The sequence below is a fragment of the Quercus robur genome, chromosome 9 (assembly GCF_932294415.1).
Source record: "Quercus robur chromosome 9, dhQueRobu3.1, whole genome shotgun sequence".
In the NCBI taxonomy this organism is placed as follows: domain Eukaryota; kingdom Viridiplantae; phylum Streptophyta; class Magnoliopsida; order Fagales; family Fagaceae; genus Quercus; species Quercus robur.
In genome coordinates, this window is record NC_065542.1 from 14,383,101 (window position 1) to 14,399,326 (window position 16,226).

At 31.9% G+C, this 16,226-nt stretch overlaps 2 protein-coding genes and 1 long non-coding RNA gene across 4 annotated transcripts; 1 reads left to right on the plus strand and 2 right to left on the minus strand.

The window, feature by feature from the left end:
• Positions 1-647: 647 nt before the first annotated feature.
• LOC126699469 (kinesin-like protein KIN-10C) lies at positions 648-6,576 on the minus strand. 2 transcript variants are annotated; one of them, XM_050397307.1, is made up of 18 exons: positions 6,105-6,576; positions 5,090-5,255; positions 4,747-4,944; positions 4,458-4,647; positions 4,159-4,364; positions 3,824-4,071; positions 3,688-3,730; positions 3,381-3,434; positions 3,212-3,259; positions 3,056-3,118; positions 2,910-2,963; positions 2,712-2,811; positions 2,348-2,607; positions 2,217-2,263; positions 1,676-1,697; positions 1,426-1,494; positions 1,242-1,280; positions 648-998 (listed from the first exon to the last, which is right to left on the minus strand). In XM_050397307.1, the coding sequence occupies exons 1-18, from the start codon at positions 6,290-6,292 to the stop codon at positions 954-956; spliced, it is 2,040 nt and encodes a 679-aa protein (XP_050253264.1). In that variant the 5' UTR covers positions 6,293-6,576; the 3' UTR covers positions 648-953. The 2 variants fall into 2 exon arrangements, with proteins under 2 accessions (XP_050253264.1, XP_050253263.1); XM_050397306.1 differs by having other exon boundaries at positions 3,381-3,446.
• A 1,970-nt stretch (positions 6,577-8,546) lies between these two features.
• On the plus strand, positions 8,547-11,219 carry LOC126699863 (uncharacterized). Its single transcript, XR_007646892.1, has 2 exons — positions 8,547-8,827; positions 10,943-11,219. It is a non-coding gene; the product is annotated as an uncharacterized LOC126699863 (long non-coding RNA).
• Positions 11,220-12,000: 781 nt separating this feature from the next.
• Positions 12,001-14,709, minus strand: LOC126699643 (probable prolyl 4-hydroxylase 12). Its single transcript, XM_050397585.1, has 7 exons — positions 14,508-14,709; positions 13,632-13,748; positions 13,360-13,417; positions 13,179-13,280; positions 12,875-12,932; positions 12,613-12,785; positions 12,001-12,517 (listed from the first exon to the last, which is right to left on the minus strand). The coding sequence occupies exons 1-7, from the start codon at positions 14,582-14,584 to the stop codon at positions 12,164-12,166; spliced, it is 939 nt and encodes a 312-aa protein (XP_050253542.1). The 5' UTR covers positions 14,585-14,709; the 3' UTR covers positions 12,001-12,163.
• Positions 14,710-16,226: the final 1,517 nt, after the last annotated feature.

The window sequence follows — 16,226 nt, forward strand, 5'->3', positions numbered from 1 at the left end:
ATTTTTTTAAGGTATTAAATTAAATTTATCATATTTGAATAATCACGAACTCATAAATCAAAATCATTGTTTTGTATTTTAATCTTAATCACAATGGAATCTATTGATTTTTATGTGAATCAGCTTTTAAGACTTATGAGACTTCTCTATCATTTTTGAGCAATTCATATTTCAAACTCCTCCTAGATAAAAGCTTCAACTGATCCTTAAACAAATAACTTACTTAAGCTAGTCATACAAACACAAACACGTCTTTTTTAACTTAAGGATTCGCGCAGCCTAAATCAACAAAGATCATAAAATGTTGCAATCACAATCTGTCTCAATAGGTCTCAATAAAATGTTGCAATCACAATCTACCAATGCATATTTTAGATTCTTATATAGATTCTAGCCTAGGTAGCATCCTTAAAAAATCAATAGTAGGCCAGGCCTCCAAGGTAGAAACAGTCTAAATATAATCCCACAGTCGGTCACCCACAACTGGAACAACAATATCAATGCGAGACTTTCATTAAAATTTGTTTAAATCTAGATGTTAATCCACACACATAAATAATGTAATTTTGGGTAAAAGAAAAATAAGAAAATTGATATCAGTTTTAAGTAGGTTAATAGCAAAAGGCCGAAAATATGACAGACCATAATTGAAGAAGCACACCAATAATCTATATTGTAAGTTTTGTAAGTACAAATATCAATTTAGAACTTTCCACTTTGAAAGACAAACCTAAAACAGTGGTCTAGTTACTAATAAATTCTTTAATTTCTTATCTTTTAATTTACATAGAACCAATTTCGAACCCAAAGTAATCCAATATCACATTAAAAAGATCAAGTAAAAAAATGAAGGCATTAAAAAGCTAATTAAAATATTGCCCCTAAACAAAATACAGGAAATCTACAGATTGAACATGAAAATACAGAAACCTCCAACATCTCTTATATATTGTCTAATTAAAAAGCTTCGCAGCCTCCATTTTCATCATTCCCTTTATCTGTACAGAAAATGAAATACCCACAGTCAAAGGGGCAAGTGGCCAATATATATCTCAAGTTATAAATTTCACAATAGAAAATTGAATAAATGGATTTTTACATGCCATTATAGTTGATCATGTCACTCAATAGACCCAAAAAAAATTTCCAAAATCAACAAGACACCTCCAAAAGATATCAACAAGGGCATAATGTAGATAAAATAATTTATTCCAAAGAAAAATGAAGGAGAAGCAAGCTACCTGTTTTGCTGAAAGTCCAACCTTTGTTAGATCATCAAGCTGTAAAACAAACATTCATTTAATTTATTTTTTTTTTATAACATTCATTTAAGTTAACAACCTTGTGTGCTTGGATCCACTATATGAATTAATTCATTGAAAAGGGGGGGAAAAAGAAACTCTCTTCATGCCACTAAATACTTACACTCTTTAAGGGCTCAGGAGATTCTTCACGAAGTTTAACAATATAGGTAGCTCTCTTCTCTCCTATTCCCTATTTCCCACCAAAAAAAAAGTCAATCAAGCAATGAATAATGATACGGTAGGAGGTAACCATATGAATATTCCAAACCTATTTCCCACCAAAAAAAAAAAAAAAAAGTCAATCAAGCAATGAATAATGATACGGTAGGAGGTAACCATATGAATATTCCAAAAGTGGAAAGTCTGTTCACCTTTAATCTTTTCAAATCTTCCCTGTTGAAAAAAGAGAATTGAAGAAAGCAAATAAAATACAAAGGTTAGCATCTTGAGTGGCAAAAATTCAAAAAAAAAGAAAAAGAAAAAAGAATTGCATAAATTAATTATTGTAAAATCACAATTCATGCATCTCATATTTAACAGACCTACCTATGAAATTATAAAGGTTTAAATCTATTCATCAGCAGCTGTTGTTCCCTATGGTTGCTTGTGATGACTTTCAAATACACAATTAAATACTCCTCTTAAAATGCATGTCATTTTTCAGATTTGTAATATTTATCAAGTTATCTGCTGGAGTGCCAGTACATTATTTTACTACGAAATAATTTCAAGATTACTCCGCACCACAGAATATTAAACCGAAGGCCATAGATTAAAAAATGGCTTGATTAAGAAAGTTCAAACATTATGCATAATCCAAAAAACATCACTTCCAATAAATAAAAATGGATGTAAGCAGAACTACAAACAGTCACTAATAGAAAATCATTTGCATTAAATACAAAAACTTACTTGTCAGCTGTATTTAGAAACCTAAGATATTCTTGAACAAGGGAATTCTGCAACAACAAAATAATATATGAGAACAGAAATGTGAAAGTCAAGTGAATATGAAGTGTATTGGAAAAATGATTAGATCTAACCTTCATTCCAGAACTGCGCATACTAAATGTTCCCCAAGGACTGTTGACATCTGCAACATCCCATCTATCATCAAGTGTCCTACTTTGTTCCATTATTGGTGTTTTTGGTTCCACAATTTCAGTAGACACTTGATCATATGATGAAGTTGAAGAACAGAGTAGTTTGAGGTTGTTTGATAATTCTCGTAGTCTTGAACTTATTGGTGGTGAAACACCTTCATTGGCCAAAAAATGTTGATTTTCCTTATCCATGCCATCACCTGTAATGTAATAGAACCCAAATAAAAATAAGGATTCTTAATATGGATTAACATTTCCTGGCTAGCAAATGCACATTCAAAAAACACATTCACATGCTACCAACCTTCAGCAAAAGATAAGGCATTAGTGCTGCCATTGACATAGGAAGTATCTTGCTCATGATGGTCCTCACCAGAAAGAGAAACCTCACTAGCCAGAAAATCCTAGAAAAACAAAAAAAAAATAATATTTATAGTCAGAAATGTTTCCATGTATTCAAACTGTAAAATAATTGGATCACCTTAATATTTTGTATAGTAACCTTATTTGGTATTGGAGTTTTCACTGCACTAGAAATTGGTAGTGGGGAAGCTTCCTGTAAAAGAATTAAAATAGTTCTAGATATCAATAAATTAAAAAATCATGTGGGGAGATTGTCTTGATATTACCAACTTAATTGCACATAACCTTTTGCAATGGAGAAGTAGATTCTATATCCTTCACGACAACTGCTAATGGATTTTCATTTTCCTACACAGGATATCAATCGACTTCAATCACATCTTTTGAATACTAAATTATACCAAAACAGGATATTAAATTAACAATAAAAGATAAAATTACCACTTCTGAAAGCACTGTTACATTGGTATCATTTGAAATGCACTTTCCCTGGAAAAGAAAATGGTTCCATAATTTGAATTGGGAATAAAGAAGAAGCAAGCACACTAGTTAACAAGTTCAATCTTTCACAAAATTATAAATTCAAAAAAAAAGTTCCAAGGAACCTTACCTCTTCCTGCTCCAATGGTTCAACGGTTGAAACAATGTCAGGTAAGGAACTTGCCTGCAACAAAGCCTACAAACATGAAAAACCATCTTTTATCTAGGTACCTGAGCCTCATAATTTTCCAAATCTCTCATAGTACAATTGAGAAAGTATTATTTTCGTCCCCTAACAAACACCTATTAAGTACATTTCCTAGAAAGTGAATTAAGATAAGTTGCAGGTTTCTAATCTTTGCGCAAAATATGATATAGCCAAAATCGTGATTACTTGATATTTAGTACAGAGCAAAATAATGCAAAATATTGGATACCTTCTCAGATGTGGTCCGATGAATAGCTTCATCAAATAGTTTCCTTCAAATGAAAAAATAAACAAATGTTTCAATTGGGTATTTGTATACACTTATATATGTGCTTCAACAAATAGATTGCAATTTCTGTACATACCTTCCTTTCAATGCAGAAGCCACACAATTGGCTTTCTTTTCAGAAAGATGCACTTTTGAAGCTGTATGTTTCTTCACAGTAGTGGAAACACTTCCAGGTAGAAAATTCTTCTTATGTGAAGAAGGCACCATTGGTCTTGTTGAACTTTTGGCTTTCTTTGTGGAGTCCATTGCACCCCGATTGATACCTAGACAAGACCGAGATGCTAAACTTACCATGTACACAGAATCTTGGCAAAAGGATGGGTTCTACACACACAAAAAATGAAGTACTTAAAAAAAGGTTCAGAAAGCTATAAACTAAACTACTTCATTAGGTGAAAATCAAAAGCTTACCAAGCAAGTGATCATTAAAATTCTGTTCAGCCCACCCAAAGAATCTTTTAACATGTGAGTAAGCTTGCTTTCCCGGTAAGGTACATGGCTCTCGTTGGCATTCAGTGAATAAACAACATTATGTATGGCATAGATGGACCGATTAATTTTGGTACTTTCAACAAGATTAAGGCCATTAGCACTCTTTCTTCTGGCATCCTCATACCCTGACAAAAGGCAGTAAAGCATCAACCAGGGTTTGAAAATAATAAAAATTATAATTTCAACAAAGTGCTAAACTTGGGATGTCATTAGAAAACCTGCCAAGTCAACGAAATTCATCTTGCCTACAAGACAAATGTCATCATTTTTACTGGGAGACACAAGATGTATTATTAAACCCCTATGGTTCCTGCGAGGAAGTTCACTTGCTATTTTTTGAACTGATTTACGTAAACCACACATGCTGGCATGTAGTTTGTGAAATTCTGTAACAGATTTGACGGGAACCTGGAAAAATAAAAAAGAGGCATTGCAAATAGTGTTACATGAAACACATCACTACATTGTCATCTAATTAAATTAATAGGAAAACAGCTTATGACTTGCCTGAGAAAGTCCTTTATGTTGAATTTTGCCTTTATCTTCCAATATAGAAACTGTTGGCTGTTTTGGATCCAGAAGATCATACACATGCTCCTGATAAACCTCATAGAAAGATACAGTAACCAAATTCCCATTTTGCTCAGCCATAGAAAGAATTTCAGCTATGGCTAGTGTAGCCAAACCTGGTTTCTCATCAGAGCCCTTCAAAATTGAATAGTTCATAATAAGTCAAACATAAATCCTAGAAAAAAGAGACACACACACACATATATATATATATATATATATTAATAAATGCCAGGGAAAACTTGGAGACATAAAAGAAACAAAATGATTAAAATCCAACCTGAATAACAAAAGTCTTTCCGCTCCCTGTTGCTCCACATGCGATAACAGTGGAGTTACATCCTTCAAAAACCCCAAAAATCAAGGGCTTTACCTCCCTTGAGAATATCAAATCATTGTCTTCGTTTTGCTCATAACAGTAATTGACTTCATAGGACTCTTTATGACTGCAAGAGAAGACAAGAAACTATACTTAACTACCATAATCCTGTGGTTTTGTTACAACAAAAACCAAGAAAGAGAAAAAAGTAAAAAGGAATTGAATTTTTACGTTTGAAAGTACTGGTATTCAACTAAATCAACAAGTTATTACTTGTTTTATCAGGTACTCGAAGAAGAAACAATAGAGGAATGACAATTCTTTATGTTTCTAAGACAATCACAAGAATTCATGAACACAATCCTAATCCTCCATTTGTTGCAAGAAAAAAGGATACCATATCAGAAAACATAAAATAGTGCCTATATGACAGTGCTAATAAACTAATCCTAGTGATTAAATTATAATCCAGAACTCAAAATTAATATCATATCTTTCTCAATTATAGTTTTGATAAACCAAATTGAGCCCATATAATTTAAGACCAATTTTATGGCACTTGGATAGCTTTAAATATTTAATTTTAATAAAAATCAGTCACTCAAAACCCTAACAAGAATTGAAGAAACAGATTCATTCAAATAAATTTTCATTTTCCCAGCAATCAAACAGATACTAAGTTAACTTATTCCTTACTCGATTTTCTGCTTTTTCTCAGCATCCAAACAAAGCTTATCAATCCAAAAGAAAATCAAATGGAGCCTATATAATCTAAGATCAATTTTATGGCACTTGTTATAGCTTTAAATATTTAATTATAATAAAAATCAGTCACTCAAAAGTCAAAACCCTAACAAGAATTGAAGAAACACAGCTAACTTATTCCTTACACGATTTTCTACTTTTCTCAGCATCCAAACAAAAGCTTAGTAGTGCAAAAGAAAATCAGAATAGAGAGAGAGAGAGAATGATTTACCTTCCGGAGTCTCCGAATGAAATAGTAACGCTATCTGAGATCTCTCCGTTTGGTTTGTTCACGGAGATCCACGGCGCCGTTGATGACTCGGAGTCCGCGAAGCCTCGGATCTTCGCTACGACTCGAACCTTACGGGTCGGGTTAAATGCCTTTGTGCGGTCGGGTCGGCCCGATGGAGTAGAAGCCATGGAACTCAAAGAAAGAGTCTGAATCTGAGTCAAGAGTCTCAGAGCAGAGAGCCAAAAAAGAAAATGAAATTCGAAATTTCAGAGAGAGAGAGAGTGTGTGTGTTGAGATTGAGAAAGAGAGGGAATTTGATTTTTTGGATTTGTTTTAATGATTTTTTTCATTTATTTGTGTTTAAGAAGTAGCCGTTGGAGGAATTTTGGGGTTTCAAAATTTGGCTTATCTGGCGCTCCTTACCTATCGCGCTCCTTCTAGTTCTGAGTCTATCAAGATGGAGTAGGCTCGTTAATGGGCCAGCGGGGCTCTTCCTCAGCACGCTAACAGGCCTTTAAATGTTGCCTTTTGACCGTTCATGAATTAAAAGGATTTACCTTTTTCTTCTTCTTTTTTTTACTTTGTTTTGATGAAAACGGTGTATAAAGATAATTTTTAGTATTTGGTAGTATCAGGCAAAATGAGTTATAGAAAAATTATTTTTATTCATTATAAAAAATATGGCTTATTTTTAGAGATTTTTTTCCACAAATTTTTTTTAGAGAACAACTCTATCTCACATAGCAAGCTAAATAAGAGAAGTTAAAATATTATTTTTCAACTCATTTAAGGATGCTATCAAATATAAAAAATGAGATAGTTTTAGAGAAAATGTTTTTAAAAAAATAACTCATTTTTTAGAAAATATCATCGTTAAAGCAAATCGAGTGTAACTATTATTAAGCATAATTGTAATTGGGAGCTTTATTTCAATGAAATTTCTATCTTCAAATTTCACAAAAAAAAAAAAATGTATTTTCTTTTTTTAGGCCGGCTTTCCACGACTTTGCTCATTCAACCTACACATTTTGTACATTCAACGTACATATTTTTTAAAGAATGCATACTATTTAGTACAAAAAATATACACATTTTTCAATTTTTTTACATAATTTTGTACATTCAATATGCACATTATTTCAAATAATGTATCCAATAGTGTATATTTGATGTACACATTTTTCAAAAAATATACACAATTTAGTATATTCAAAGTACACACTTTATAAATAATGTACACAATTTTATATATTCAGCATACAAAATATTTATTAAAAAAAGTATACAATTTTTCAAAAAATATACTCAATTAATTGTGTATATTCAACTCACACATTTTTTTAAAATATATTCAACTTACAAATTTTTTAAAGAATATACAAAATTAACGTACACATTTTTTAACTCTATTTATTTTTACACCACTGTTGCCCTACATTGGAAGCTTATAAAAAGTGGAATGGATATTTATAAAAGAATAGTACACGATGAAACATAGTGTGTATTTCCTCAAGGTTTTTATTTATTTATTATTTTCTCCTCATAAAAAATGGTTTTTACTTTATTTTATTATTTATTTGAAGTTAGAATTTCCTCAAGTGTATTTGAGAGTTTTTAAAAAAAATATATTGGAGAAAGTTTGAGTGTTAGTATTATTCATGAAATAAAAGGTGTTTTTTAAAGTTTATAAAAGAATTTATAGAAAAAATAATTATATATATAAACACACAAATAAATTCAAAAAAAAAATTATCTAAATCTTAATTAAGAAATTAATATTCCTTCCAGAAGTGGATGAAATAGATATTCCCTTATAAAATTCCATTCATTTCCCCTAAACTCCTAATTATCCTTTAAATATACAATTAATTTCATTTATTTTTTGCCTTTAAATTCGTAATAGGATTGTTTGACCTAACAAACGTAGCATACAATACATTGTCAAGAAAATGCTTAAATAAAAGATGTTGTGTACCTCTAAGTTATTATAATATTCGTTTCTCAAAAAAAAAAAAAAAAAAAGTTATTATAATATTCAACAATAAGATATTTTAATAGTGTTTTTTTTATAAAAAAAAAAAAAAAAAAAAAATTACTAGTTAAGTTAATTATATAATCCACAAATGTCATTGTCAGGAATTGAATATTGAGTTTAATTAACAACAACAAAATAAATGACATTATTGTTTGAATTTAAACATTTTTTAAAGTACGTAATTGAAATTGAAGTTTCAAAAATTGTTAGGGTTACATCAATGTAAATGATTTTATGATATAAATTGATTTTATTTTGTTAGTGCAGAGTTTAATTTGAAGTTTAAAAGGGGTAGGTTTTTTTTTTTTTTTTTTTTTTGGAGAATGTAAAAGGGGTAGATTTGAAATGTAATTATAAAATAAAATAAAAAAGATTTAAAATGTAATTTTTTTTAATTAAAAAAAAAAATGAAGAAGAAGAAGAAACTATGAAAAACTTATTCCTTTCAGTTATTTGTCAAACTTTCCACAACAAACGCAAGGGCAGGGGCAAGCAATGGATCAGAAAGCAGAAAGCAACACGGTGAAGAAGATAATGTCACCCTGCGATGTTGAGGCATTAAAGAAATGCTTGGAAGAGAACAAGGGGGACTATGTGAAATGCCAATCTCAAATAGAGGCTTTCAAGTCATCTTGTTCAATCAAGAAGCCAAACCCATCTCAGGAATCTGCACCACCGCTCAACTCTGGTGTGTTCTCTGACCTCTGGCAATTAAAGCTCTTCACTTTGAATCATAATTCCCATCTGGGTATTTGTTTTTTTATAGGATTTTTAGTTTTGTACGTAATTTTTGCAGAGTATTTGGATTTGAAGTTTTGGGCAATCGTTTTTTTTTTTTCTTTTTTGGTTTGGTTTGAGAATTTTTTTAGTTCTGAACTGGGTGTCACAAAAATTTGTGAAGGCAAAATTTTGCTGTCGGAATTGAAATTGAGTTAAAAGTTGTAAAATTGGTTGCCTTTGAATGTTGTTTATGTAGGAAAGAAAATGTTAACAGTTTAGCCTAGCACTAGTGCCACCTGCTGGCTCAGTAAATCTGGGTTGTTTCAAAATATAATTTGTATACCTTGAAATTCCAAATATAATGGTAATGTGGTGGATCAATGAATTTGAGTTTATGCATGACTTTTGGATTGAACATGCAATTATACCATGTGGATATGCATGCATATATTGTATATTGTGTTCTCGATTTTCTGAGCTCTGAAATTTAGTAGTTTCAAAACTAGGAGCCTTTTGTATTGTACAATTCTTTAGCTTGCAGGTGTACATGATTGTATATGCACATTATTTTCAAAACCATTGAGAGAACTGGTCAGTGGTGACAAAGAGGACGTTCATGAAATTAGTGTAAAAAAATTAGTGATAGGAGGGATTCCAAATTCATGCATTTAACAAAGTTTTTCAGGATGTAAAAGAACAGGCTTAGAGAAACGGGGCTAATTCTCTCTGGGGTTTACAATTGTTTCAGTTTTAGTTCACTCAAGCTGTGCTTGTTATAGATAGTGGCATGGTGCTTATACTTGGTCACTTTGGTTTTACAGCCGAGTCATACTCATAGCATACAAGAGAAAAGCCCATACCCTAGTCCCCAGTTAATTGTATTTAATATTTTAGGTGAAGGGAAAATTCTGGTGCATCTTGACTACAATCAGATTTGTTAAAGTGAAATGTGCTTCCTTGTCTTATGCAGACTTAAAACACTAAATAAGAATAAAGTTGTAATGACTTGGACAAGCTCAGTCCAATTGTGAGTCGTCGTGGTATTGTTTTCCTATGCCAAATCAGTAGGACTTTATCAATTGCCACATATACCAATATCATTAAACATTTTTATAGAATTGAAAGAGCCAAGTAATTGATCCTTACATGCTGTTACATGTACTAAGATGAATAAAGATGTACTTATCATATTGTTATTTGATATATATCTAGGAGCTAACCAACCTCAGCCTGAATTTGGTGGGCAATGGCTTAATATATGGAATCCTCTTACTAGCACCTCCCACATGCCAACATATAAATAGATACAGAATAGCCTTCTTCTTCCAAAGCATGCATTAGTTTCTCCTTCATTTTACTTGCACCTGGTATTATCTTCATTTAATCACATTGTGCAAGTGTAGTTAATATTACTTTGGTCATATCTTTCAAAAAATCTAAAGATATATGTAAGTGATCTCAATGAATTTCACAGAATCTAGAGAATATCTCTTGTGACAGTCATACCAAATCAGCCATGTAATAAGCCAACAAGTGAATGCCATGTAATTCAATTTTTTACTCCTTTGTCGGAGTTGGTCCCACCAACCTTCCACATGGTATTCCTCATTGGCTTGTTATGGTCCTTATTAGAGAAATTTTATCCTGGTTCAGAGATATCTGTATTCCCGATTGTCATTCACCCAGATTTCATGACATCTTCAAAATGAGGACTTGAGAAATTATCGTAGTATTCCTCTTTCGGAGTTTCTCCTGCTCTTTGTATAAAAGGAAAATTACAAATTTTAGTTCTATGGATTCACCTATAATTCTATCTAATATTTTAGTTGCTTCAAGTTTTCTTTCTGTTTTTGCTTAAATTTTCCAAATTTTTTTTCCATAACATTCATCATCAAGGCACCATCCAAAAAAATCTCTCATAATTTCCAAGTGTCAAACATCTTATGCAAGATGCATACTGCAATTGAATGAAAACTACGGTTACCATCTTGGTTGTTTAAGTTTATTTAATAATGACTTCTCTAGTTTTATAGAAAGAATATAGACTGAAATTCTGATTGCTTGATTTGTTAAATTGAAGCAGGTTTAAGGACATAGCCTTCTGTTTTCCAGAAGTTGGAGTTGGAGAGAAATGCTGGAAAAATGGAGAATGCCAAGAATGAAAAAAAGGGTCTCCATCCAGTGCCTAGACAATGCCAATTTCAATTGGAAGCCTTGAGGTCCTTTGATTCTCTTAGGAAAAACATAACCTGCTTTCGATTGGTAGCATATTTAGACAGTGACACTTTTGTTTTAAGAGCTATGTTGTTGCAACATTGGTTTTGGTTGATGTTATTCAATGAATGTGCATTGTGAGGAAACTCAGAGCTGTTTCAAATAATTGACTTGAAATTGAACCACCACTGTAGTTCCTGAAAAACCATGTGTTTGGTTTTCAAAATATTTTAAAGAGTTTTTCTTGGGGTCAAAATAGAATTGTTTTGTTGATGTTAAGCACTGTGTGTATTCTATATTTTCAGTTGGCCAAAAAATACACTTTTATGAGAGATTTTAGTTCTTGAAGCTTCAATTTGTCTTGGGGTCAAAATAGAAGTGTTTGCTTTTAAAATGGTCACTTTTAGTTCTAACTTAAAGTGATTGATTTTTGTTTATACCAATCTTAAAGCAATCGCTTTTAGTCTCTATGGTGTAATGACGTGTCAGTTTCTAGTTTGGTCACGTCATCCAAGGAACTAAAAATGATTACTTTAAACTAAAGGAACTGAAAGCGATTACATTAAACTATAGGAACTAAATCACTCTTGCTAAACTTTGGGAACCAATAGTGTCTTTAAACCTGTTCAGTTTTACTTTCCTTTCACGTTTCCCTTCTTTCTTTTGTGTGTTTGAGTTCTTAAAAATTGTGCGTGTTCTACATTTCTCTTGAATCATCCTCCAAATCTTTGTACTACAAGCACTCACTGTGAAGGTCAAGAAGTCAAAGTCTTTGATATGATTTCACACAAATGGTGAGATTTTTCATCTACTAAAATTTCTTTTCCCTCTACTAAAATTTCTTTTCCCTGATTAAAACAAAATAATAATAAAATCTACTTCGTTAATGTCAAATCCAGAAAAGGAACATTAAAGAAACAAGAGAGATATTCAAATTGGGATATCTTTATTCACAATATGCGTACTGTTACAAATCAAGTTCCCCACTATCAGTGAAATTTTAGAGCTACAGCTCAAGAATCGACTACAGATCAATCACAAAGAATGCAAAATCAGCTCTAAAATTGGTGACAAAATGAGAGGTTACTTATCAGCATGCATTACAACTCTTCCTACATGTCCCATAATAATCAGGAGAACCAATCATGTATACAGGATTTCTTTGGCATTCCCCAATGGCAGCCCACTTGGGACAACTTTCTTCTTCATCTGTGCAATCAGTGCCATCTGTTTTCAATGATAATTTTTCCCCTCTGATGGATCCTATGTGGAAGAATTTGGTGGCATGCCACATTTCCCCCTCAACAATAGGGCATCTAGCATGGGAGCTACTCTTATCAGGAGATGCATTTGGATGGATAGTGAAGAACAGAATAGCATTCCCTTTAATAGGTCTCAGAATGTTACTACTCTTTGTACAACCGGACCAAATCTTACTCTTCACCTGAGACAATTTTAACAGTGGTTATGAGCATATGTGAATTCATGATCTAAAAATGATGATAATTAAAATAAGTTTTAATTTTGTTTATCTCTCACCTCTGAATCAGGAAAGAGAATCTCACCACCCCGAGTGACATTTGAGAGATACAAAACAACTATTGCCATCAAAGGCTTGGTTAGTTCCAGCGTGGATTTATTACCAAGATAATCGTAGTTCTTGTCAACCTTCTCAAGCCCATAACGCATAATCTGTAATGGCCTGCTGTTCTCTGGACAAAGTTAACAATAGAAAGCATCACTAACAGGACAGCCATTTTAGAAAGTAGAGGACAAGGACCAATGAACCAGGTTGAGGTACCTTTGGGAAGGAAAGTCCAAGCTGAAATTCTTTCCTCAATCCTTGAAACTACGTCATCCTAGAAATAAAATATATATTATTATTTTATACAAAGTCTTCGGTCGCCAGACTATTCAATTAGCGGCAACCTCAGTATCTATTGTAACTAAAAAGTCAACATAATTTTAGACCAGATAAGAAGTTAGAAGTTTGTACACTGTTAATAATATGACTATAGTCCCTGGTTTAATAAGGCTTATATAAACCCTAATGCCTAGGTATGCAGAAGACAATCATTTAACATTGGTAACACATGGAAACTCACTTCCATGTCTAAAGGAATTTCTGAACTTTTAAGCAGCCTGTCTGTGCCAACATGCCCTGAATTGTCATCATTTCCCAAACCATTTTCCTTCATTCCATGTGCCTGAATGCAAAACGCATATGTTCAAACCCATCCAAGCATAACGAATCAAGATTATGTAAGTGGCAACACAAGGAAATACCAAAGTAATAAGGTGGTCACATTCCTCATCCGACAGAAAGCCCTTGTATAAGAAAACCCTATTGCAAGAAAGGAAACATCAGATTTTCAAAGTAAATGAGGTTTAAATTGATTGTTCCTCTGAAAAGACATAATTGAAGCCTATATCATTATATGCAAAGCTCTAATAAAATGCTATGTTTGATTGTCCCCATCTTGTAAAAAAGAAGTATATGGATATAGCTTATTTGAAATGTAAGCAATCCAAAAAATAAGGAGTTCAAAGTACCTGACCTTGGTTGCCAAGAGAGTTGGACAACCCGTGACGGGTCAATTCTGTTGGAATGAACAGAGTGCCCCAATTGTATGAAAGTTTCCTGGCTGGCCTCCTTATCCTTTAATTCCTTTCGGCTGCTTAATCAGAATGGCAGAAAAACAAGTCACGGTTATAACAGAAAAAAAAACTATTACATGAATGACAATATTATTAAGCTTGTTCAAAGGCATAACTCATAATCATGGCCATTGGCCAAACACTCGTCTGATATGGAAAATTTTCAGCTACATATAAAAAAAGGCATCCCAAAATGAATTCAAATAGAAAAGCTGATGGCATTTCCCTTCAACACAGATACACATGCACTCACTCAAGTTTTTCACTCAAAGATGGAAATATATACTTAATTGTTCCATCAAGATGCTGCCTTTTGTGGCTTTTACCTAAAAATCATGTGCATTTACAACAAATAGAAACATTTATGGAAAGAAAAATGGCATTTGAACCAAAAACCACATCAAGAACACCATGAAGATCAATCTATTTCCAAAATTCCACATTTATAACAAAAAAAAGGAGGAAGAAATGACACCCAGAAGTGAGAAACACATATATAGCTAGAACAAAGGCACTGATAAGTTGATAACATTATAAATTCCATATATAAACATGCATATATACAACACAAAAACATACTTTCTTTGGCCAATTCACAAAAATATACATATGTATTCCCAGTTTACGCCTAGAATTGCTACAATTCTAGACAATTGAATAAAAATCAATGATACCCAGAATGAAATAACACTTGCACTCACTGATAACAGCTAAAATGTGAGAGTTAAATCATGTGTGGACAGCTACAATGCGAAAAATTGAAATGGGTTTTTCACCTTTCTGCTAAAAGGCCCTGGAAAGAGGATGTAAACGCCAGAAGAAGAAGAAGAAGAATTGAGAGAAGGGACGCCATTGACGAGTAAGAAAGTTGGTAAGAAAAACCCCAACCAATGAACACAGAGAGATCAAAGACAGCGGAATTTCAAGAAACCTTTGCTTCTGAATTGAGTAAAACTACAAGTCCTAGCTTTTTTTTTTTTTTTTTTTGATGAGTACAAGTCCTAGCTAAATGTGTATGTTTCTTCTTTTTTCTTTTTTTCTTTTTTTTCTTTTTTCTTTTCTTTTTTATCAAGACTTGCTACTTGTAATATGATTTGGACTTTTTTTTTTTTTTGAGAAAAATGATTTGGACATCCTAGTTCTGCAATATTATAGTTTTATTAGAATATTTTTTAAGCTCCAAAAAGGGAAGAGAGAGAGTGAGAGAGAGATTATGTATTAAGGACACGGCTTGTGTTCACTACAGTAATATACAACACAGTGGGATTCAAACACGTATCCAGTTTTGGACATGTGCCCGAATCTTAAGAAATGCATTGGATATGTGTGTGTATAGACAAAGCTAAGAGAAAATAGAATTAAATTTTTAATTTTTTGCCATGTGTCCCATTTAATTTTAAATTTTGTGCTAAATGAATTATTGAATGTAAAAATCGAAAAGTTCAAATCCAATTAGATTCTAAATTGAATTTCAATTAGAGTCCAATTTTCCGCCACGTGTTCATCTAAATTTTTAATTTTTGTGGCAAATGAATTATTAGGTGTAAAAATCGAAGAGTTCAAAACTAATTAAATTCTAAATCATATATATATATATATATATATATAATGAGAAACCATTACATATTTTTAAAATATATGGTTTAAGAAAAGTATAAGTTAATACCATGAATAATTTGAATCTCTTCTAAAAAAAATGTATAATTGTGATTGTTTTTAATTGTATCTGTATATACGCACAAGATTACATACTAGTATATTAATATGAGCAAGACTTTAGATGGCTCATATGCTTGTGAGTGTCATGTACTAAAAAAATGGCATCATTTCTTGAATTTCCCTTCCCTATGATTATTTTCTGATTGTTTGAGAACTCTACAAAAAGAACAGAGAGATTAAGGTTATATTATGGTTAAAATATACTTTAAATAAATAAGTTTGGAAATCGATTACTCCACTTTCAAAATTTGCAATCATGTTTCTTTTCCTTTATGTCCATCACATTTTTATGGTACCCACCCAAAACTGACTTCATTTTTATATTTTTTGTTCAAGAGGACTTCGAGGATTAACTACAGGTTTCTAATAAATGATAGGTTGAATACATTGGCATTGTTGTAATTTCCAAAAAGTATAAATTACACTCAAATGACCAATTTAGAAATGACCCAATATTTAGCGTTATTATATTTAATGATGATGATATAAAAATAATTGCATTTGAACCAATATTAAGAAATTTTATCAACTAAAATAGTCATAATAATATAGTATGCATAATACGCAAGAATTTCATTTCATTTTCCTAAATATGTTCTATTGTAGGTTCTTTTTTTCCCCTCCCCCCAAATGTCAGCTTAGTTGCCGATTATAGACTTCAACAGAAATGTATAGCATTATTAGTTTTAGAAAAACAAAAGAAAGATAAAGAAACTAAAGAAAACGCAATAGGTTGCTTGATTTGTTTGTGTTATGAATAGCATTATGAGTTTAAA